This window comes from Pseudophryne corroboree, chromosome 1, assembly GCF_028390025.1.
Source record: "Pseudophryne corroboree isolate aPseCor3 chromosome 1, aPseCor3.hap2, whole genome shotgun sequence".
In the NCBI taxonomy this organism is placed as follows: Eukaryota; Metazoa; Chordata; class Amphibia; order Anura; family Myobatrachidae; genus Pseudophryne; species Pseudophryne corroboree.
In genome coordinates, this window is record NC_086444.1 from 2,894,813 (window position 1) to 2,920,209 (window position 25,397).

The 25,397-nt window shown below is 52.6% G+C and overlaps 1 protein-coding gene across 1 annotated transcript in view; it reads right to left on the reverse strand.

The window, feature by feature from the left end:
• Positions 1–25,397, reverse strand: part of GBA2 (glucosylceramidase beta 2) — a 331,889-nt gene that overhangs the window by 145,272 nt on the left and 161,220 nt on the right. Inside the window, exons 7-9 of the mRNA XM_063957477.1 lie at positions 14,472–14,571; positions 13,927–14,080; positions 8,321–8,446 (exon numbers count right to left, since the gene is read on the reverse strand). Of these exons, the coding sequence (XP_063813547.1) occupies positions 8,321–8,446; positions 13,927–14,080; positions 14,472–14,571 (380 nt within the window). The remainder of the gene's footprint in view (positions 1–8,320; positions 8,447–13,926; positions 14,081–14,471; positions 14,572–25,397) is intronic.

Sequence of the window (25,397 nt, forward strand, 5' to 3'; positions counted from 1 at the left end):
GACGATCCCACCACCCAGATCATTTCCTAGGACCACATCAGTTGGGAGACCATCCATGACGGCAACTTCTCGCAACTCTGGTCCAGCTCCCCAGTCCAGGTAGACTCTTGCCATGGGAACCGCTCTCTCTGTTCCTTCTGCCAGGGTGACCGTGGCAGTGCGACCCTGCAATACTGCAGCAGGATCTATAAGGTGGGGGCTCACCACAGTGATTGAGGCCCCAGAGTCTCTTAGGCCTTCTCCCTGCAGGGGTCCCACGTGGACTGGCTGCAGGTGCCTCCACATGTTGTGTAGGGGCTGTTTGGCCATGCAGGTGACTCTCTCCGCAGAGTGCACCTGTCTCTCGCCACACTCCATCGGACTGACTGGAGGGGGAACAGTCTCTGTAGTCTCATCTCCTCTCGTCAAACAAGCGATCCGGGCTCCAGCACTCGGATTTGGGGCACGAGTCTGGGGTGCTTGGGATGCAGGACAGTTCATCCTCAGATGTCCGATTTTCCCACAGCCGTAGCACTTCTTCTCCAGTCGTGGCACCGATGATCTCTGATCAGTTGCAGGGACGCTGCGGTGCGGTTGCTGGCCAAGAGCACCCGGGTTGGAAGATGCTTGTCTTTGGGGTTGATGAGCTGAAGAGGGTGGTCCCCTTGGTGGTACAGTCTGTTGGAGCTGGCTGCTGGCGGGGCGCTTCTGCCCCCGTGGCCGAATTGCCACATACTTGTCGGCTAATTGGGCAGCCATCTTTAAGCTGGGTGGCTCCCGATCTAGCACCCACTCCTTCACTTCTTGGGCGCACCGGCGGTAGAACTGCTCCCTGCAGATCAGGTCGATCAGTGCATCCCATGTAGTGGCTTCTGAATCCTTCACCCACTTCACCACGTACTGCCGCAGCTGGTTGGCGAACTGCTCATGGGTGCTGCTAGGATTCTTGGGCAAGTCTCTGAACTTCTTCCTGTAAGACTCTGGAGTGATGAAGAATCGCTGGAGGAGGGCCTTCGCGACTTCGTCGTAGTTCCCACAGTCCTCCGTCGCCACTCCTCGATAGGCCTCCAAGGCCTCTCCATGCAGAGTGGGCACAAGGTGTCTCACCCACTCCGACTTGGGTAGATCGTGTAGTTTGCAAGTCCTTTCAAAAACTTGTAAATGTCCATCAATGTCCCCATCACTGTCTGCAAACTTGGCAAACTGAATGCGTCCCGATCTGTGTACAACAGCTGACAACGGCTCCCGGGGTACCACGGCCTGTGGTGCCCGCTCCGCATGCCACATCCGGATGACAAGCATGCGTTCTTGCTCCGTTGCCCTTTCCCCCAATTCCGCTAGCCGATCTGCTAGGGTATCCGGGTCGCCCCCCCTGGGACGTTGGGATCCTGGCCCTGCTAGGGATTGCTGGGAAACATTGCTGCTGTGAGAGAGGGCGGGGCTTGTGGTTCTCACCGGTTCCTTACGAAGGTCCACTGTTGGGCCGTCCTCTGAGATGCTGACGCCGTCAGTGCTTTCCACCTCCGCCCGATGAGACTCCTCCACGCTCCTGAGCGCCGCCTTCATGACGCTTCTGGATGCGTTGGAAGGGATATCCACACCCTTCCCCTGGCATACGATCTCCAGATCCTCCTTGGACATTCCGCTGAATTCCGCCATCTTGTGCGTTCTCCTGCGCTGCAGTTACTCCTCTCCTGAGTAACTCGGCTTCTCCAATCGGGTGATGAAAAGCCGCCTGGGATTATCCCACTGCTGCCACCAATTTCTGTGACAGGACGGTACCGTACGGAAGCACTTGCCGCTTGCCGCGTCCCGTTGACTGCGCACAGAATGGAAGGTCAAGCCGCACGAGGCCTGACCACATAGGGGATTCCCGCTTACCGTCAGTAACCGCCTGTTACTGACTCCACCCACTGCGCTGTGGGCGGGTTCTCGCTGCCACCAAACTCCTAACCTGCCGTGGCGTTTGGAACCACGGTTCTGCTCTGTATGTGCCGACGCACTGCTTTACCACAGCTGTGTGGTGCTGACGAATCCCCACTAGCCACTTGCTAGGCCTCTACCGGTAGCTGGCGGAAGGCGGAGCTTGGAGACGTTAGGTGCTTCCCTGGACAGCCGGAGGACGGGGCTAGGTTTGGCCTAACCCTGTTGGTCACAAGATGAAGCAATCTTCTTGAGGCAATGATGTTTATTTGCTCAAATATAGTTCTAAAGAGAACTCTTCCCTATTGCTAGGGGCAACAGCATACAGCAAGATGTTCCAGCAGAATAAGATGGTATAACTACAACTCTGGAGGCACGCAGGTCTCCTTTTTATGTCAGTTTTCCACACAGTACCACAGGGGGGTAAGCCCTCCCTGTCTTCTCCAGCCAATCAGGTTATTTTACAAAATACCAATAAATTACATTTTACAAGGATATAAGTGCAATAAAACAATATCCTCCTTCCTGTCACCCAGACAACGTTTGGTATCAGATTAACATCACTGTTGATAAATTTATCACATCTTCAAAATACAGATGTTTCTGGTCATTCACATCTACAGGCAATCCCAGTGTTTAAGATTACAACAGGAATGGCTACAATACAAACAAACAGTCTTCCTTCCTACATCGGTCGTTCGTATGTCAATTCCAAGCCCATAAACCCAATGATTAGCATCTCTCCTAAGGAACTTACACATCAAAAGGTATTGTCCTTCACACCTCACTGCTAGTACAGGGCCCTTAGCATGCCACTTCCTATTTCCAGAGGATAAGAGATGCGTATTCAGACATCTATATTAACTGCATTTTTCCTTTAAATATACACCAAGCCTGTCTTGAATATAAAATAGATACAGTTAAACATGTCTTCCTGCAATAGTGCACAGAGCACTACATATGACATGTTAAAAGTAAAACACATGATTCAACAAACTTTTAAACAGTCCGCAACATGGCGCTGGGCACGAGGGTTAACCCCTTCAGTGCCGCAGACGCCATTACACGTGTGGCTGGCTAGTCTCTCCGGCCACACTCCCAAATGGGCGGGAGAGTGCGGATGACTCTGCAGCACCGAATGGGCAAACACAAGGTCCTCCTCAGCCAAGGTATCAAACTTGTAGAATTTTGCAAATGTGTTTGAACCTGACCAAGTAGCAGCTCGGCAAAGCTGTAAAGCAGAGACCCCTCGGGCAGCCGCCCAAGAAGAGCTCACCTTCCTTGTGGAATGGGCTTTTACTGATTTAGGATGCGGCAGTACAGCCGCAGAATGAGCCTGCTGAATCGTGTTACTGATCCAGCGAGCAATGGTTTGCTTTGAAGCAGGAGCACCCAGCTTGTTGGGCGCATGCAGGATAAACAGCGAGTCAGTTTTCCTGACTCCAGCCGTCCTGGCTACATAGATTTTCAAAGCCCTGACTACATCAAGCAACTTGGAATCCTCCAAGTCACGAGTAGCCGCAGGGTTGGTTCAGATGAAAAGATGACACCACCTTTGGCAGAAACTGCGGACGAGTTCGCAATTCTGCCCTATCCATATGGAAAACCAGATAGGGGCTTTTACATGACAAAGCCGCCAATTCTGACACACGCCTAGCTGAGGCTAAGGCCAACAGCATGACCACTTTCCACGTGAGATACTTTATCTCCACTGTCTTAAGTGGCTCAAACCAATGTGATTTTAGGAAATCCAACACCACGTTAAGATCCCAAGGTGCCACTGGAGGCACAAAAGGAGGCTGAATATGCAGCACTCCCTTAACAGATGTCTGAACCTCAGGCAGTGAAGCCAGTTCTTTTTGAAAGAAAATGGATAGGGCCAAAATCTGGACCTTAATGGACCCTAATTTTAGGCCCATAGTCACCCCTGACTGTAGGAAGTGCAGGAATCGACCCAGCTGGAATTCCTCTGTAGGGGCCTTCCTGGCCTCACACCAAGCAACATATTTTCGCCATATACGGTGATAATGTTTTGCTGTCACGTCCTTCCTAGCCTTTATCAGCGTAGGAATAACTGCATCCGGAATGCCCTTTTCTGCTAGGATCCGGCGTTCAACCGCCATGCCGTCAAACGCAGCCGCGGTAAGTCTTGGAACAGACAGGGCCCCTGTTGCAATAGGTCCTGTCTGAGAGGCAAAGGCCATGGGTCCTCTGTGAGCATTTCTTGCAGTTCCTGGTACCAAGTCCTTCTTGGCCAATCCGGAACAATGAGTATTGTTCTCACTCCTCTTTTTCTTACGATTCTCAGTACCCAGGGTATGAGAGGAAGAGGAGGAAACACATAGACCGACTGGAATACCCACGGTGTCACCAGTGCGTCCACAGCTATCGCCCGAGGGTCCCTTGACCTGGCGCAATACCTCTTTAATTTTTTGTTGAGGCGGGACGCCATCATGTCCACCTGTGGCAGTTCCCATCGATTTACAATCTGCGTGAAGACTGCTTGATGAAGTCCCCACTCTCCCAGGTGGAGGTCGTGTCTGCTGAGGAAGTCTGCTTCCCAGTTGTCCACTCCCGGAATGAACACTGCTGACAGTGCTTGCACGTGATTCTCCGCCCAACGAAGAATCCTGGTGGCTTCCGCCATTGCCACCCTGCTTCTTGTGCCGCCCTGGTGGTTTACATGAGTGACTGCAGTGATGTTGTCTGACTGAATCAGCACTGGTTGGTCTCGAAGCAGAGGCTCCGCTTGACTCAGGGCGTTGTATATGGCCCGTAGCTCCAGGATATTTATGTGCAGACAAGTCTCCTGACTGGACCACAGCCCTTGGAAGTTTCTTCCTTGAGTGACTGCCCCTCACCCTCGGAGGCTTGCATCCGTGGTCACCAGGACCCAGTCCTGTATGCCGAATCTGCGGCCCTCGAGGAGGTGAGCACCTTGTAGCCACCACAGAAGAGACACCATGGCCCTGGGGGACAGGGTGATCATCCGATGCATCTGAAGATGCGATCCGGACCACTTGTCCAGCAGATCCCACTGAAAGATCCTCGCATGGAACCTGCCGAAGGGAATGGCTTCGTATGACGCCACCATCTTTCCGAGGACTCGTGTGCAGTGATGCACCGACACCTGTTTTGGCTTTAGGAGGTCTCTGACCAGAGTCACGAGCTCCTAAGCCTTCTCCTCCGGGAGAAACACCTTCTTCTGGTCTGTGTCCAGAATCATGCCCAGGAAGGGCAGACGCGTCGCAGGAATCAGCTGCGACTTTGGAATGTTCAGAATCCAGCCGTGCTGACGCAACACTTCCTGAGAGCGTGCTACGCTGATCAGCAACTGCTCCCTGGACCTCGCCTTTATAAGGAGATCGTCCGAGTATGGGATAATTGTAACCCCTTGCTTCCGAAGGAGCACCATCATTTCCGCCATCACCTTGGTAAAAACTCTCGGTGCCGTGGACAGGCCAAACGGCAACGTCTGGAATTGGTAATGACAGTCCTGTACCACAAACCTGAGGTACTCCTGATGAGGCGGATAAATGGGGACATGCAAGTAAGCATCCTTGATGTCCAGAGACACCATAAAATCCCCCTCTTCCAGGCTTGCAATGACCACTCTGAGCGATTCCATTTTGAACTTGAATTTCTTCAGATAAATGTTCAGGGATTTTAAATTTAAAATGGGTCTGACCGAACCGTCCGGTTTCGGTACCACAAACATAGTGGAATAGTAGCCCCTTCCCCGTTGAAGGAGGGGAACCTCTACCACCACCTGCTGGAGAAAAAGTTTGTGAATTGCCGCCAACACTATCTCCCTTTACATGGGGGAAGTTGGTAAGGCCGATTTTAGGTAACGGTGAGGGGGCGTCACCTCGAATTCCAGCTTGTATCCCTGAGACACAACTTGTATAGCCCAAGGATCCACCTGTGAGCGAACCCACTGGTGGCTGAAATGTCGGGGACGCGCACCCACGGCTCCTGGCTCCGCCTGTGGAGCCCCAGCGTCATGCGGTAGATTTAGTGGGAGCCGGGGAAGACTTTTGTTCATGGGAATTAGCTGTATGGTGCAGCTTCTTACCTCTACCCCTGCCTCTGGCAAGAAAAGATGCACCTCTGACCTTCTTGCTCTTCTGAGAACGAAAGGACTGCATTTGGTAATACGGTGCTTTCTTAGGCTGTGGAGGGACATAAGGCAAGAAATTTGACTTCCCAGCCGTAGCTGTGGACACGAGGTCCGAGAGACCGTCCCCAAACAATTCCTCACCCTTATAAGGTAAAACCTCCATGTGATTTTTAGAGTCGGTATCCCCTGTCCATTGCCGAGTCCATAAGACCCTTCTGGCAGAAATGGACATTGCGTTTATTCTAGAGCCCAGCAGGCAAATGTCCCTCTGGGCATCACGCATATATAGGACCGCGTCCTTGATATGTGCCAGGGTCAGTAGAACAGTGTCCCTTTCCAGGGTATCTAACTCCTCAGACAGAGAATCCGTCCATGCAGCTACCGCACTACACATCCAGGCCGAAGCAATTGCTGGCCTCAGCAGCGTACCAGAATGTGTATAAACCGACTTCAGGATAGCTTCCTGCTTTCTATCTGCAGGATCCTTTAGGGCGGCCGTATCCTGAGACGGCAGGGCCACCTTCTTAGACAAGCGTGTCAACGCCTTGTCTACCCTAGGGGAGGATGCCCAGCGTAACCTGTCCGTTGGCGGGAAAGGATACGCCATAAGTAATCTCTTGGAAATTACTACTTTCCTATCAGGGGAATCCCACGCTTTTTCACATAATTTATTTAACTCATGTGAAGGGGGAAAAGTCACTTCATGCTTTTTCTCCCCATACATATAAATCCTCGTCAGGGACAGGATTTTCCTCTGATATGTGCAATACATCCTTCATTGCTACAATCATGTAGCGGATGGCTTTAGTCATTTTAGGCTGCAACTTTGCCTCATCGTCATCGACACTGGAGTCAGCTTCCGTGTCGACAACTGTGTCAACTATCTGGGATAGTGTGCGCTTTTGAGACCCTGACGGCCTCTGCGCTGTAGGATCAGGCATGGGTTGAGACCCTGACTGTCCCAAGGTTACAGTTTTATCCAATCTGTTATGCAAGGAGTTTACATTATCATTTAACACCTTCCACATATCCATCCAATCAGGTGTCGGCACCGTCGGCGGCGACACCACACTCCGCTGCACTTGTTCTGCCTCCACGTATCCTTCCTCATCAAACATGTCGACACAGGCGTACCGACACACAGCACACACACAGGGAATGCTCTGACTGAGGACAGGACCCCACAAAATCCTTTGGGGAGACAGAGAGAGAGTATGCCAGCACACACCCCAGCGCTATATAACCCAGGGATTACACTGTACCTTAGTGTTTACCCCGTAGCTGCTGTTAAATATATTTCTGCGCCTAAATTTATGTGCCCCCCCCTCTCTTTTTTACCCTTTAATGCACCTGTATACTGCAGGGGAGAGCCTGGGGAGCGTCTTTCCAGCGGAGCTGTGAAGAGAAAATGGCGCTGGTGTGCTGAGGAAGAAGGCCCCGCCCCCTCAGCGGCGGGCTTCTGTCCCGCTTTAATGTGTAAAAAATGGCGGGGCTCGGGCATATATACAGTCCCAGACTGTATATATGTCTATTTTTGCCAAAAAGGTAATTAATTGCTGCCCAGGGCGCCCCCCCTGCGCTCTGCACCCTACAGTGACCGGAGTGTGCGGTGTGCTGTGGGAGCAATGGCGCACAGCTGCAGTGCTGTGCGCTACCTCATATGAAGACAGGAGTCTTCTGCCGCCGATTTCGATGTCTTCTCGCTTCTGCTGCTTCTGTTCTTCTGGCTCTGCGAGGGGGACGGCGGCGCGTTTCCGGGAACGGACGATCAAGGTTAGGTTCCTGTGTTCGATCCCTCTGGAGCTAATGGTGTCCAGTAGCCTAAGAAGCGCTACCTAGCCGCAGTTAGTAGGTTTGCTTCTCTCCCCTCAGTCACTCGTAGCAGTGAGTCTGTTGCCAGCAGATCTCTCTGAAAATAAAAAAACCTAACTAAAATACTTTCTTCTTAGCAAGCTCAGGAGAGCCCACTAGGTGCACCCAGCTCTGTCCGGGCACAGATTCTAACTGAGGTCTGGAGGAGGGGCATAGAGGGAGGAGCCAGTGCACACCAGTAGTACGAAATCTTTCTTTAGAGTGCCCAGTCTCCTGCGGAGCCCGCTATTCCCCATGGTCCTTACGGAGTCCCCAGCATCCACTAGGACGTTAGAGAAAAGTGTAATAGAGAGATCTATATAACCCGCTGTATGAGAATCCACCCAACAATCTTCGAGTACATTCGCACGAGCACTTATTGCGCAGGGGGCGGGGCTACTCATGTGACACACCCAGCACATCAGGGAGTCTCCTGTCCATACTTACACATCCTGCAGGTAAGGAGCTTGCCAGGCTTCAATCTTCTGCTCCCAGTCCTCATAGTGGGATAAGCCGTACTGGCACAGGGCGGGCGCCATATCACCGTCACTGCCGAAAAACCGCGTGTACCGTCTAAGCCGGACAGCAGAGATGGGCATTAGTGCATGTATACCCCACTAATGCCCCAGTGCCTGAATGCTGTGCCCACCAATGTACACCCCACTAATACCCCTGTGCCTGTATCCTGTGCCCACCAATGTACACCCCACTAATGCCCCTGTGCCTGTATGCTGTGCCCACCAATGTACACCCCACTAATGCCCCTGTGCCTGTATCCTGTGCCCACCAATGTACACCCCCACTAATGCCCCTGTGCCTGTATGCTGTGCCCACCAATGTACACCTCCACTAATGCCCCTGTGCCTGTATGCTGTGCCCACCAATGTACACCTCCACTAATGCCCCTGTGCCTGTATGCTGTGCCCACCAATGTACACCCCACTAATGCCCCTGTGCCTGAATGCTGTGCCCACCAATGTACACCCCACTAATGCCCCTGTGCCTGAATGCTGTGCCCACCAATGTACACCCCACTAATGCCCCTGTGCCTGTATCCTGTGCCCACCAATGTACACCCCCACTAATATCCCCAGTGCCTGTATCCTGTGCCCACCAATGTACACCCCCACTAATGCCCCTGTGCCTGTATGCTGTGCCCACCAATGTACACCCCACTAATGCCCCTGTGCCTGTATCCTGTGCCCACAAATGTACACCCCCCACTAATATCCCCAGTGCCTGTATCCTGTGCCCACCAATGTACACCCCACTAATGCCCCTGTGCCTGTATCCTGTGCCCACCAATGTACACCCCCACTAATGCCCCTGTGCCTGTATCCCGTGCCCACCAATGTACACCCCACTAATGCCCCTGTGCCTGTATGCTGTGCCCACCAATGTACACCCCACTAATGCTCCTGTGCCTATATGCTGTGCCCACCAATGTACACCCCCACTAATATCCCCAGTGCCTGTATCCTGTGCCCACCAATGTACACCCCCACTAATGCCCCTGTGCCTGTATGCTGTGCCCACCAATGTACACCCCACTAATGCCCCTGTGCCTGTATGCTGTGCCCACCAATGTACACCCCACTAATGCTCCTGTGCCTATATGCTGTGCCCACCAATGTACACCCCCACTAATATCCCCAGTGCCTGTATCCTGTGCCCACCAATGTACACCCCCACTAATGCCCCTGTGCCTGTATGCTGTGCCCACCAATGTATACCCCACTAATGCCCCTGTGCCTGTATGCTGTGCCCACCAATGTACACCCCACTAATGCTCCTGTGCCTATATGCTGTGCCCACCAATGTACACCCCCACTAATATCCCCAGTGCCTGTATCCTGTGCCCACCAATGTACACCCCCACTAATGCCCCTGTGCCTGTATGCTGTGCCCACCAATGTACACCCCACTAATGCCCCTGTGCCTGTATCCTGTGCCCACAAATGTACACCCCCCACTAATATCCCCAGTGCCTGTATCCTGTGCCCACCAATGTACACCCCACTAATGCCCCTGTGCCTGTATCCTGTGCCCACCAATGTACACCCCCACTAATGCCCCTGTGCCTGTATCCCGTGCCCACCAATGTACACCCCACTAATGCCCCTGTGCATGTATGCTGTGCCCACCAATGTACACCCCCACTAATGCCCCTGTGCCTGTATGCTGTGCCCACCAATGTACACCCCAGTAATGCTCCTGTGCCTATATGCTGTGCCCACCAATGTACACCCCCACTAATATCCCCAGTGCCTGTATCCTGTGCCCACCAATGTACACCCCCACTAATGCCCCGTGCCTGTATGCTGTGCCCACCAATGTACACCCCCACTAATGCCCCTGTGCCTGTATGCTGTGCCCACCAATGTACACCCCACTAATGCTCCTGTGCCTATATGCTGTGCCCACCAATGTACACCCCCACTAATATCCCCAGTGCCTGTATCCCGTGCCCACCAATGTACACCCCACTAATGCCCCTGTGCCTGTATGCTGTGCCCACCAATGTACACCCCCACTAATGCCCCTGTGCCTGTATCCTGTGCCCACCAATGTACACCCCACTAATGCTCCTGTGCCTATATGCTGTGCCCACCAATGTACACCCCACTAATGCCCCTGTGCCTGTATCCTGTGCCCACCAATGTACACCCCACTAATGCCCCTGTGCCTGTATCCTGTGCCCACCAATGTATACCCCCACTAATGCCCCTGTGCCTGTATCCTGTGCCCACCAATGTACACCCCACTAATGCCCCTGTGCCTGTATCCTGTGCCCACCAATGTACACCCCCACTAATGCCCCTGTGCCTGTATCCCGTGCCCACCAATGTACACCCCACTAATGCCCCTGTGCCTGTATGCTGTGCCCACCAATGTACACCCCCACTAATGCCCCTGTGCCTGTATGCTGTGCCCACCAATGTACACCCCACTAATGCCCCTGTGCCTGTATGCTGAGCCCACCAATGTACACCCCACTAATGCCCCTGTGCCTGTATCCTGTGCCCACCAATGTATACCCCACTAATGCCCCTGTGCCTGTATCCTGTGCCCATCAATGTACACCCCACTAATGCCCCTGTGCCTGTATCCTGTGCCCACCAATGTACACCCCACTAATGCCCCTGTGCCTGTATGCTGTGCCCACCAATGTACACCCCACTAATGCCCCTGTGCCTGTATCCTGTGCCCACCAATGTACACCCCACTAATGCCCCTGTGCCCACCAATGTACACACCACTAATGCCCCTGTGCCTGTATGCTGTGCCCACCAATGTACACCCCACTAATGCCCCTGTGCCTGTATCCTGTGCCCACCAATGTACACCCCACTAATGCCCCTGTGCCTGTATGCTGTGCCCACCAATGTACACCCCACTAATGCCCCTGTGCCTGTATGCTGTGCCCACCAATGTACACCCCCACTAATGCCCCTGTGCCTGTATCCTGTGCCCACCAATGTATACCCCACTAATGCCCCTGTGCCTGTATCCTGTGCCCACCAATGTACACCCCACTAATGCCCCTGTGCCTGTATGCTGTGCCCACCAATGTACACCCCCACTAATGCCCCTGTGACTGTATCCTGTGCCCACCAATGTATACCCCACTAATGCCCCTGTGCCTGTATCCTGTGCCCACCAATGTATACCACCACTAATGACCCTGTGCCTGTATTCTGTGCCCACCAATGTACACCCCACTAATGCCCCTGTGCCTGTATTCTGTGCCCACCAATGTATACCCCACTAATGCCCCTGTGCCTGTATCCTGTGCCCACCAATGTACACCCTACTAATGCCCCTGTGCCTGTATCCTGTGCCCACCAATGTACACCCCACTAATGCCCCTGTGCCTGTATGCTGTGCCCACCAATGTACACCCCACTAATGCCCCTGCTGTGCCTGTATCCTGTGCCCACCAATGTATACCCCACTAATGCCCCTGTGCCTGTATGCTGTGCCCACAATGTATACCCCACTAATGCCCCTGTGCCTGTATGCTGTACCCACCAATGTACACCCCACTAATGCCCCTGTGCCTGTATCCTGTGCCCACCAATGTATACCCCACTAATGCCCCTGTGCCTGTATGCTGTGCCCACCAATGTACACCCCACTAATGCCCCTGCTGTGCCTGTATCCTGTGCCCACCAATGTATACCCCACTAATGCCCCTGTGCCTGTATGCTGTGCCCACAATGTATACCCCACTAATGCCCCTGTGCCTGTATGCTGTACCCACCAATGTACACCCCACTAATGCCCCTGTGCCTGTATCCTGTGCCCACCAATGTACACCCCACTAATGCCCCTGTACTGTATCCAGTGCCACCAATGTACACCCCACTAATGCCCCTGTGCCTGTATCCTGTGCCCACCAATGTACACCCCACTAATGCCCCTGTGCCCACCAATGTACACCTCCACTAATGCCCGTGCCTGTATGCTGTGCCCACCAACGTACACCCCACTAATGCCCCTGTGCCTGTATGCTGTGCCCACCAATGTATACCCCACTAATGCCCCTGTGCCTGTATGCTGTGCCCACCAATGTATACCCCACTAATGCCACTGTGCCTGTATCCTGTGCCCACCAATGTACACCCCCACTAATGCCCCTGTGCCTGTATCCTGTGCCCACCAATGTGCACCCCACTAATGCCCCTGTGCCTGTATGCTGTGCCCACCAATGTACACCCCACTAATGCCCCTGTGCCTGTATCCTGTGCCCACCAATGTATACCCTACTAATGCCCCTGTGCCTGTATCCTGTGCCCACCAATGTACACCCCACTAATGCCCCTGTGCCTGTATGCTGTGCCCACCAATGTATACCCCACTAATGCCCCTGTGCCTGTATCCTGTGCCCACCAATGTACACCCCACTAATGCCCCTGTGCCTGTATCCTGTGCCCACCAATGTATACCCCACTAATGCCCCTGTGCCTGTATGCTGTGCCCACCAATGTACACCCCACTAATGCCCCTGTGCCTGTATCCTGTGCCCACCAATGTATACCCCACTAATGCCCCTGTGCCTGTATGCTGTGCCCACCAATGTATACCCCACTAATGCCCCTGTGCCTGTATGCTGTGCCCACCAATGTACACCCCACTAATGCCCCTGTGCCTGTATCCTGTGCCCACCAATGTATACCCCACTAATGCCCCTGTGCCTGTATCCTGTGCCCACCAATGTACACCTCCACTAATGCCCCTGTGCCTGTATCCTGTGCCCACCAATGTCACCTCCACTAATGCCCCTGTGCCTGTATGCTGTGCCCACCAATGTACACCCCACTAATATCCCCAGTGCCTGTATCCTGTGCCCACCAATGTACACCTCCACTAATGCCCCTGTGCCTGTATGCTGTGCCCACCAATGTACACCCCACTAATGCCCCTGTGCCTGTATCCTGTGCCCACCAATGTACACCCCCACTAATGCCCCTGTGCCTGTATGCTGTGCCCACCAATGTACACCTCCACTAATGCCCCTGTGCCTGTATGCTGTGCCCACCAATGTACACCTCCACTAATGCCCCTGTGCCTGTATCCTGTGCCCACCAATGTATACCCCACTAATGCCCCTGTGCCTGTATCCTGTGCCCACCAATGTATACCCCACTAATGCCCCTGTGCCTGTATCCTGTGCCCACCAATGTACACCTCCACTAATGCCCCTGTGCCTGTATCCTGTGCCCACCAATGTACACCTCCACTAATGCCCCTGTCCCTGTATGCTGTGCCCACCAATGTACACCTCCACTTATGCCCCTGTGCCTGTATGCTGAGCCCACCAATGTATACCCCACTAATGCCCCTGTGCCTGTATCCTGTGCCCACCAATGTACACCTCCACTAATGCCCCTGTGCCTGTATGCTGTGCCCACCAATGTATGGGTGGTCTTCTGTATGCCTAATGTCGGGCTCCCGGCGCCGGTATGCTGGTCGCCGGCATACCGTACGACACCCCAATGTATACCCCACTAATGCCCCGTGCCAGGCGTGTGGGGACAGTGGAGACTCACCTGCAGTATTCCTTTCCTCCAGCACCGAAGCGAATCTTGGGCATATCCCAGCTCAGACAGAATTCCAGGGAGCCGCCTCCTCCTGGTCCCACCGTGCACCCTGCCGCCACCGCCGCCGCCGTCTTCTTACCCGACTTGGAGGGAGCGCTCGGGCCTGCGGAATTGTTTCTAGCTTATTATTGGTCTATATACACATACATATCTCTATATACTCATATACACACGTGTCACAATAAACATTCTATATACTCCAGTTTTTCAGCATACGTGTAAGTGAGCGAGCAGGGCCCTCCTACCTCTCTGCAGGTCTGTTATTACCTAACCTTGTTCTGCTCCCGGTTCCCAAATTTTCAAAACGCAGCGGAATATGCTGGCGCTATATAAGTAACTGGTAATGATTGCTCAGTACACAGACGCCACACGGACAGTAGGTGAGCGCACGGTATCGCCTCCCTCCGCCATTAAATACGAGGACTAGGAATAGGCCAGCTGCCTCCACACCGAGTCTGCCCAGTAATAATACCACACATCATGCAGCGGCTCACCTGTAGAGTTCAGGCGGCCATCATCCAGCAAGTCTTTCCAGATCTCCTTCCCCATCCCGCACGGGTCAAACTCAGTACAGTGGGAGATGTGAGTGCCTGGCTTTGGGGAGTAATAGAATGAATCATTATCAGCACATGGGGGTGACCGCCCGCTGTGATAACCAGGTAATCCGTGATAGCAGACACAGGTAAATCTCACTCACAGTCTGTCATACCCTCTCCCTCCAGCAGGTGGGGCTACAGATAAGTCACACTCACAGGGGTAAATTTACTAAGGTCCCGATTTTGACCGAGATGCCGTTTTTTCATCAAAGTGTCATCTCGGTAATTTACTAAACTCAAATCACGGCAGTGATGAGGGCATTCGTAATATTTGGAAGTCCTAGGAAAAAAATCACGAATGAATACACCATCGGTCAAAACGCGGCTGTTTAAGTATGAATCTCGGTCATTTACTAAGAAGTGCAAAGCAAAAAAAAACAAAACACTGCCGTGAAAAATTACAACTCCTAAAAAAGTGCTTAAAAAAAACAGACCTGCTTTTTTTATTCGTGATTGTATAGGCATGCAGGGATCCATGAGATCCGTGCATGTATATCAGTGGGAAGGGGTGGGAAAGTGATTATTTTTTCAAAAAAAATTGCGTGGGGTCCCCCCTCCTAAGCATAACCAGCCTCGGGCTCTTTGAGCCGATCCTGGTTGCAGAAATATGGGAAAAAAATTGACAGGGGTTCCCCCATATTTAAGCAACCAGCATCGGGCTCTGCGCCTGGTCCTGGTTCCAAAAATACGGGGGACAAAAAGAGTAGGGGTCCCCCGTATTTTTAAAACCAGCACCGGGCTCCACTAGCTGGACAGATAATGCCACAGCCGGGGGTCACTTTGATATAGTGCCCTGCGGCCGTGGCATCAAAAATCCAACTAGTCACCCCTGGCCGGAGTACCCTGGGGGAGTGGGGACCCCTTCAATCAAGGGGTCCCCAGCCACCCAAGGGCCAGGGGTGAAGCCCGAGGCTGTCCCCCCCCCATCCAATGGGCTGCGGATGGGGGGGCTGATAGCCTTTTGTGATAATGAAAAGATATTGTTTTTAGTAGCAGTACTACAAGGCCCAGCAAGCCTCCCCCGCATGCTGGTACTTGGAGAACCACAAGTACCAGCATGCGGCGGAAAAACGGGCCCGCTGGTACCTGTAGTACTATTACTAAAAAAATACCCAAATAAACACAAGACACACACACCTTGAAAGTAAAGATTTATTACATACATGCACACAAACATACATACATACTTACCTTATGTTCACACGCAGGTCGGTCCTCTTCTCCAGTAGAATCCAAGGGGTACCTGTTGAATAAATTACACTCACCAGATCCAGGGTACCAGGCTCCTCGTAGCAACCATTTGTAATCCACGTACTTGAATAAAATAACAAAACGGAGACCCGAGCCACGAACTGAAAGGGGCCCCATGTTTTCACATGGGCCCCCTTTCCCCGAATGCCAGAAACCCACTCTGACTGATGTCTAAGTGGGTTTCTTCAGCCAATCAGGGAGCGCCACGTTGTAGCACTCTCCTGATCGGCTGTGTGCTCCTGTACTGAGTGACAGGCGGCACACGGCAGTGTTACAATGTAGCGCCTATGCGCTCCATTGTAACCAATGCTGGGAACTTTCTGCTCAGCGGTGACGTCACTTTAGGTCAACCGCAGGGCAGAAAGTTCCCACCATTGGTTACAATGGAGCGCATAGGCGCTACATTGTAACACTGCCGTGTGCCGCCTGTCACTCAGTACAGGAGCACACAGCCGATCAGGAGAGTGCTACAACGTGGCGCTCCCTGATTGGCTGAAGAAACCCACTTAGACATCAGTCAGAGTGGGTTTCTGGCATTCGGGGAAAGGAGTCCCATGTGAAAACATGGGGCCCCTTTCAGTTCGTGGCTCGGCTTTCCGTTTTGTTATTTTATGCAAGTACGTGGATTACAAATGGATGCCCCGAGGACCCTGGGACCCGCGATCTGGTGAGTAGAATTTATTCAACAGGTACCCCTTGGATTCTACTGGAGAAGAGGACCGACCCTCGTGTGAACATAAGGTAAGTATGTATGTATGTTTGTGTGCATGTATGTAATAAATCTTTACTTTCACGGTGTGTGTGTCGTGTTTATTTGGGTATTTTTTTAGTAATAGTACTACAGGTACCAGCGGGCCCGTTTTTCCGCCGCATGCTGGTACTTGTGGTTCTCCAAGTACCAGCATGCGGGGGAGGCTTGCTGGGCCTTGTAGTACTGCTACTAAAAACAATATTTTTTCTTTATCACAAAAGGCTATCAGCCCCCCCATCCGCAGCCCATTGGATGGGGGGGGGGGACAGCCTCGGGCTTCACCCCTGGCCCTTGGGTGGCTGGGGGGGGGGGGGGACCCCTTGATTGAAGGGGTCCCCACTCCCCCAGGGTACCCCGGCCAGGGGTGACTAGTTGGATTTTTGATGCCACGGCCGCAGGGCACTATATCAAAGTGACCCCCGGCTGTGGCATTATCTGTCCAGCTAGTGGAGCCCGGTGCTGGTTTTAAAAATACGGGGGACCCCTACTCTTTTTGTCCCCCGTATTTTTGGAACCAGGACCAGGCGCAGAGCCCGATGCTGGTTGCTTAAATATGGGGGAACCCCTGTCATTTTCCCCCCATATTTCTGCAACCAGGATCGGCTCAAAGAGCCCGAGGCTGGTTATGCTTAGGAGGGGGGACCCCACGCAATTTTTTTTATGATTTTACACTGTTTAATTTAAAAATAAATAAAAAAATGAACCCCAGCACGGATCACACAGATCCGGCCGAGATTCATTTTTAAAAAGTCGGCAGTGTTTTGCTAATCACTGCCGTAAAAAAATGAAAAAAAAAAAACGAATGACATCGACATCGGAAAACCCGAAAAGGCAAAATCAGGATTTTGGTACTTACCGATAAATCCCTTTCTCCGATTCCACAGGGGCCACTGGAGCGTAGTTACAATGGGGAATAGTAGGTAGTAATTGGGAGCTGGCACTTTAAAAATTTTCACACTGTGGCTAGCTCCTCCCCTATTATCTCCCCTCCAAGCCAGTCTACGTAAAACTGTGCCCGAGGAGAGCTGGAATAAACAAACCGTAAGGTAGAGGAGGTTAATGACGCCCTGTAACCCAGGATAACACAAACCCAACCTGGAACAGAACCTAACAAACAACCGGCTAGCCCGAACTCAACAAGCAGTCATATGGTGATCTGCAAACCGTTAAGCAAAAAACAAGGAGGAACAGCGCTGAGCGGGCGTCCAGTGGCCCCTGTGGAATCGGAGAAAGGGATTTATCGGTAAGTACCAAAATCCTGATTTCTCCTTCATCCACTAGGGGCCACTGGAGTGTAGTTACAATGGGGACGTCCCAGAGCTCCCAAATCGGGTGGGAGAGCGCTGAGAGTCCTGTAAAACCGCTCGGCCAAAGTGAGATGCAGAGGCCGCAAAAGTGTCAAACTTGTAGAATTTGACAAAACGGAAGGCGGTCCGACCAAGTAGCCGCCCAACATAAAGTATTCATGGAGACCCCACGGGCAGCTGCCCACGAAGGTCCCACAACGCGCGTAAAGTGCGCTGAAATGGAAAACGGAGGCTCCTGAGCAACCGCCAAGAAGACTGTCTGATGGTCAGATGTATCCAACAGCCCAGCGTATGCTGGGGACCCCGGCTATTTAGTACGGGAGCATCGTACAGAACAAAGAAGAAAAACACTTCGTCGAATAGCCTAGGACCGCTGTAGAGAGAGTCAGCGAGCCCTGACAACAGTCAAAGAGTCAAAGAGGACCGAAAAACGCTAGTGTCAGGTTTATATGAAAAACGGACATCCCCTTTGGAAGAAACGACCGCTGAGGCCGAAGCTCAACCGGGGGAGTTGCCAATAGAGAACTCCCTGAAAGAGAGCCCGAACTTATGGCCGCCAGGCTAATCTCTTTTGGAAGAAAACCGAAAAAGGCAGAGACCTAATATTCAGGTCAATGTGGTTTGAAGCGCAGCGGAGCAAAACCTCCCAGAGAAGCCAAAGATGACGGCTGAATGGTAACTGAAAGAAGGGGAAAACCCCTCTTATCCTTAGTATGTCCCATACAGTTTTCCAAAAGTGGCAAAAGCGAGAAGAGGTGACAGACTTCTGAAATCGGGGCCCAGTAGGCCTAACCGAACTAGGGAACTAGTCCCTTCTGAGGTCTCGTGAAGTGTCACACGGTTAAATGAAACCAGTGTAAGATTGAATAAAGAAAAAGGGGGCCCTGTTGAAGTAGACAGTCCAGTCGAGGTAGGAGCCAAGGCTCCTCTACTGACAACAGGTGTAGCTGTATCTTCAAGTCATGCGTGGCCCAACCAGAGCCACCGAGAGGACTAGCACGCATATTTCCCTCCTGTGATACAGAAAGAGAGGTAGAAATAGAAAAGGAGGCAGGATAGAATAACCAGAAACTCCCAGGAGCCCTGAGGGCATCCTCGGCTACTGCCGCCAGAGCTCACGTCCGAGAGTAGTAAAGGGTTAGTCAGAACGCCGTGAGGTCGATACGAAATCTCCGCCCACAGCGGACCAGTTGACAAAACTCCGGGGAATGTCCCCTCACCCGTGAGTCTAACCTGGCGGTGTGTGGAAAGAAGATTGTTGTCCCCCGCTTAGAGGGGAATGTAGGCGACCACTCATTGCGTCGCAGCTTGACTGAAGAAACAGAGTACCTGGTGCCGAGGAAGGAAAAATCCTTCGACGGACCGTGCTGAGAAACGTCTACGAGGAGCATAATTTTTTTGGATCAGTGTTGAACCAGAAGCTCCTGGATCCTCCGGATATTCAGAAGCCACCTAATGTACAAAGTGGGATAGTAGCAGTAGATTGTCCCATTAGGGAACCAACGTACTTTCTGCCCTTGGGAAAGATTTATTCTGTGATCTTCCTGAACCCTGTGTGAGCGGAAGAGAGACCGAATGGAAGTGGACTGACGGTGAAAATGAGTATCCTGTAATGCGAATCTGAGAGAAGCCAGATGAGGAAACCCAACGGAAATCAGTAAACAGGCCTCCCTGCAGACAAGGGACACGTAGAACTCCCTATCTTGTCCAAAACTAGCAATCACAGACTGAAAGGATTCTAAGGCCAGAATAGGCCTGGCCGAGCCAACTGGCTTCGGAACGTGAAAAGAAAACAAAGGCCTGAGAACTGTCCCGATTCAAATGATATCTGAAAAATAGGGATCAACATCCTTTGCGGTTAGAAGCATATGGAGCGCCGACTGCAGTATGACTCTCTTGACTCTTGAGACGGTTGTACTCCAAAATTTTGTCTGTGACCACCCAGGCCTTCTCAGTACTCTCCGTAGGACCCCGACATGCGCCTACCCTGGGACCCTCCAGGTGGTAGGAAGGTTTGACCTGTAGTGGGTGTATAGGATGACTTAAAATCAGACCGGATCGAGGATGCTGAACCTCTGCTTCAGCTTTTTGCCCTGAGATCCCCTGGCGACGGAGATATCGCCCGTGTGGAGTCGAAAGCTTGAAAGGGCACGGAAAAAACTAAAGGAAAGACCGGTAAAGGTCTGTCTTGGAGCTGGGGCAGTAGTAGGAGAAAGCAAAGTGGACTTACCTCCAAAGGTTTAAGAAATCCTGCAAAAAATTCCTTCCCTTGAACCATCTGCCCCTTAGGATTTCATGTTCACCTGTCACTGTCGCAGCCCAAGCGAAAATGCAGGTTCCGAGTCCGCAGACGTGAAGACCTCCAAAGAACATTAAGCAGAATCGTGATTCTGACCGTACCAAAGTATCAATTGATCCTGTTGCGAAACATCCTGTAACCTAGAGGACAATTGTTCCACAACCTACCTGCTCCGGACAAGGTAGAACCCCGCTGTCGTATATGTGCGTTCGATGGATCCCTGAGCAAGGTTGCCTCAGGAAAACGGCAGCTTGTTGGACCGGCGATACATCGAGGGATATACCCTGGAGAGGTACTGATACCTTTTTCTGCCATCTGCGGGGAAAGGATAGGAAAACAAACATTGTTTGATACCTGAAATTATGTATTCGGGTGTCTACCAGAGCCTGCCCCGCTCATCCGATACTGGACCAGTCGCTGCCTGATGGACTTGACGTGTCCGCCTCCTTTACCTGCAGTCTCAGACGAACTGCTGTATAATGCACCTGGATATTCTGAGACACTGGTTCAGACTCCCCAGAAAACAGACATCATCAGTATTGTAACATGGAAGGTTAGCAAGGTTCCTTTTGGAAACCTGGAGAGGTGAAATGACGTACAAGGTCTCTGGTTACCAGTGACATTACCTGCATAATCTGAGCTGTTCAAACAGGAGTGTCCTGCAGGTGCGTGGAGGGCTCTGCAGATGGCTCCACCGCATACTGCACACCTAAGAGGGAATTCTTTGACTATCCCAGGTGAGACCAACGAAAGGAGAAAAGGTGGGTTAAATAAACACAGCCCTATGTAAGGTCTGTGCTATAATGTGTGACCGACACGATTCAAATAAACTTTCTGGAGCAGGGGAGACCTGAACCATTAGCGCTGCGCTGTTCTTAGCCGTAGGCTATAGGAGCTCCCCTTAAAGTTTTTTTTTTTGGATTCAAACCTCTGTTCAGATACCCGCTACTAGCGTACTGAGCCACCGCGCTATTTGTCTGATGTCTCACACTCCTTCCCAAATTCCAAATAGCATTAGTAACTAGTGACACCAAGGAAAAATAAAGGGAAGGCAACACCCCGCCCTGCGTTGAGGGCTGAAGAGATGGCTGTCCCGCACAATCCCCACCTAACATGATATGAACGAATTAAAGATGCGTAGCTGCGGTATAACCTGCAGTGACAGAGTAGGAGCTTTAAAGCAGGTTTTTGTTGGGATCACAACCCTGGTCCCTGTGTTCAGATGTCCCCGCTACTATCTGATGCCACACACATTCCCCAAATTTCAAGTGACATAAAGGAATAATAAAGGGAAAGAGAACCTGGATGGTCACCGCAAATGGCGGTTAGCCAGTGATAAAAGCTGGGGGGAAATGTTATGTGGCAAGGCGGAGCTATGTAAACTCTTATAACTGAACATCCAATATACATGGGACTTTACTTCTATTTGTCTCTGAGTATGCAAGATTAGCCCACTAGGCTATAGGAGACACTGCAACTATGAACCCAGGTCTGTACCTGGATGTGGCAGAGGTTTCCCCTGCAGGGAGGAAATGGCCGCCATAGTGAAACCCCTCTCTATGAGATAAAATCTAAATAGTGGATTACTGGATTAGTGCTGCTGACTATATTACATTCACACCAGCACCATTGCATGAACCTCACATAAATGGCCATTACACTATAACAGTGGCCGGAGAGCGGAGAGCGCTGAGCCCGCTGTACAGAGCGGGAGTTAGCTCCGCCCCCCGGTTATGGCGCCTTATTGAAAAACTATATTTACCTAAGCGGGAAGCGCCCTGTACCCTCCTCTGGACCTGCGAGTCACCGCGGGGAGCGGGGAGCGTTGAGCCCGCTATACAGAGCTAGTAGAGCCCTGTATCTGCGAGCCGCCGCCGGGGAGTGTTGCGCTGTACAGAGCGCGAGTCGCCGCCGGGGAGCAGGGAACGCTGAGCCCGCTCTACAGAGCGGGACTTAGCTCCGCCCCCTCCGTACAAGGCGCCAAATTTAAAACTTGCTTTGCGCTCCAGCGGGATCCCTGTGCCGGCTCTGTGAGTCGCGCTGAGCGGGGATCCGTGCAGGGGGAGCGGGGAGATGAGCCACAGCCGCCGGAGAGCTGGGGGAGCGGAGGGGGGGGGCCGCACTAATTTACAGACAATGCCTTATGATCCTCAGTAAGCGATGGATATCAGAATGACACACACCCCGTAGTTGTGCAGGGGATCTGTATAATCACATACTCAACCTCCCCCATTCATCATGTCTGTTTCTCCATAAGGAGGAACAGCTAATACAATGAAGCACTCAGTACATTACAGCCCCAGAGAGCCCTTCTGGAGTGGTTGTACAACAATAAACAGTGCATTGCTCTAAAAACATAAATAGCCACCACAAATAAAGTACAGCTCACTCACCACTGCTGCTGTTGTTCTTGGTGGATCGGCCCCGACACTCGCCGCACGCAGCGGTGTCCGGCCATTTTTGATACTCACCGCTGCCTTGCTGCCGGAATCTTCTGCTGGATGGAGTGGCCGCGACACGCGCCGCACGCAGCGGTGTCCGCCAACTCAGGAGAGCTCAGTGTCTCCCTCAGCCGGGGCCCATCCCGAGCCGCACGCAGCTGCGATGGGACCCCGCCGGCAGCTCCCGCGGTGCAGACTGGCAGTGGCAGAGCTGCCAGTCTGTGAGTGTGTGAAGAAAAATAAAATAATAAAGAAAAAATAAAAATTCTTCAGCTAAACCCAAGTGAACCAGCTCTCCTCGGGCACTAAACTAAGACTGGCTTGGAGGGGAGATAGTAGGGGAGGAGCTAGCCACAGGGTTAGAGTTTTAAAGTGCCAGCTCCCAATTACTGCCTACTATTTCCCCATTGTAACTACGCTCCAGTGGCCCCTAGTGGATGAAGGAGAAATACGGCAGCTTAGTAAATCCGTCGTAACAAATTCAAAAAGTTGCAGTTTTACACTTTCGATGTCATTCGTGATTATTCTCCCACCAAATCGGGAGAATTACGAATGTTAGTAAATATACCCCACAGTCTGTCTTACCCTCTCCCTCCAGCAGGTGGGGCTACAGGTCACACTCACAGTCCGTCTTACCCTCTCCCTCCAGCAGGCAGGGGTACAGGTAAGTCACACTCACAGTCTGTCTTACCCTCTCCCTCCAGCAGGTGGGGCTACAGATAAATCCCACTCACAGTCTGTCTTACCCTCTCCCTCCAGCAGGTGGGGCTACAGGTAAGTCACACTCACAGTCCGTCTTACCCTCTCCCTCCAGCAGGCGGGGGTACAGGTAAGTCACACTCACAGTCTGTCTTACCCTCTCCCTCCAGCAGGCGGGGCTACAGGTAAGTCACAGTCTGTCTTACCCTCTCCCTCCAGCAGGCGGGGCTACAGGTAAGTCACACTCACAGTCTGTCTTACCCTCTCCCTCCAGCAGGCGGGGCTACAGACAAATCCCACTCACAGTCTGTCTTACCCTCTCCCTCCAGCAGGCGGGGCTACAGGTAAGTCACACTCACAGTCCGTCTTACCCTCTCCCTCCAGCAGGCAGGGGTACAGGTAAGTCACACTCACAGTCTGTCTTACCCTCTCCCTCCAGCAGGCGGGGCTACAGGTACGTCATACTCACAGTCTATCTTACCCTCTCCCTCCAGCAGGCGGGGCTACAGATAAATCCCACTCACAGTCTGTCTTACCCTCTCCCTCCAGCAGGCGGGGCTACAGGTAAGTCACACTCACAGTCCGTCTTACCCTCTCCCTCCAGCAGGCGGGGGTACAGGTAAGTCACACTCACAGTCTGTCTTACCCCTCTCCCTCCAGCAGGCGGGGGTACAGGTAAGTCACACTCACAGTCCGTCTTACCCTCTCCATACAGCATACAGGACTACAGGTAAGTCACACTCACAGTCCGTCTTACCCTCTCCCTCCAGCAGGCGGGGCTACAGGTAAGTCACACTCACAGTCCGTCTTACCCTCTCCCTACAGAAGGCGGGGCTACAGGTAAATCACACTCACAGTCTGTCCTACCCTCTCCCTCCAGCAGGCGGGACTACAGGTCAGTCACACTCACAGTCCGTCTTACCTTCTACCTCCAGCAGGCGGGGCTACAGATAAATCACACTCACAGTCTGTCCTACCCTCTCCCCTCCAGCAGGCGGGGCTACAGGTAAGTCACACTCACAGTCCGTCTTACCCTCTCCCTCCAGCAGGCGGGGTTACAGGTAAATCACACTCACAGTTTGTCTTACCCTCTCCCTCCAGCAGGCGGGGCTACAGGTAAGTCACACTCACAGTCTGTCCTACCCTCTCCCCTCCAGCAGGTGGGGCTACAGGTAAGTCACACTCACAGTCCGTCTTACCCTCTCCCTCCAGCAGGCGGGGGTACAGGTAAGTCACACTCACAGTCTGTCTTACCCTCTCCCTCCAGCAGGCGGGGCTACAGGTAAGTCACAGTCTGTCTTACCCTCTCCCTCCAGCAGGCGGGGCTACAGGTAAGTCACACTCACAGTCCGTCTTACCCTCTCCCTCCAGCAGGCAGGGGTACAGGTAAGTCACAGTCTGTCTTACCCTCTCCCTCCAGCAGGCGGGGCTACAGGTACGTCATACTCACAGTCTATCTTACCCTCTCCCTCCAGCAGGCGGGGCTACAGATAAATCCCACTCACAGTCTGTCTTACCCTCTCCCTCCAGCAGGCGGGGCTACAGGTAAGTCACACTCACAGTCCGTCTTACCCTCTCCCTCCAGCAGGCGGGGGTACAGGTAAGTCACACTCACAGTCTGTCTTACCCTCTCCCTCCAGCAGGCGGGGGTACAGGTAAGTCACACTCACAGTCCGTCTTACCCTCTCCATACAGCATACAGGACTACAGGTAAGTCACACTCACAGTCCGTCTTACCCTCTCCCTCCAGCAGGCGGGGCTACAGGTAAGTCACACTCACAGTCCGTCTTACCCTCTCCCTACAGAAGGCGGGGCTACAGGTAAATCACACTCACAGTCTGTCCTACCCTCTCCCTCCAGCAGGCGGGACTACAGGTCAGTCACACTCACAGTCCGTCTTACCTTCTACCTCCAGCAGGCGGGGCTACAGATAAATCACACTCACAGTCTGTCCTACCCTCTCCCTCCAGCAGGCGGGGCTACAGGTAAGGTCACACTCACAGTCCGTCTTACCCTCTCCCCTCCAGCAGGCGGGGTTACAGGTAAATCACACTCACAGTTTGTCTTACCCTCTCC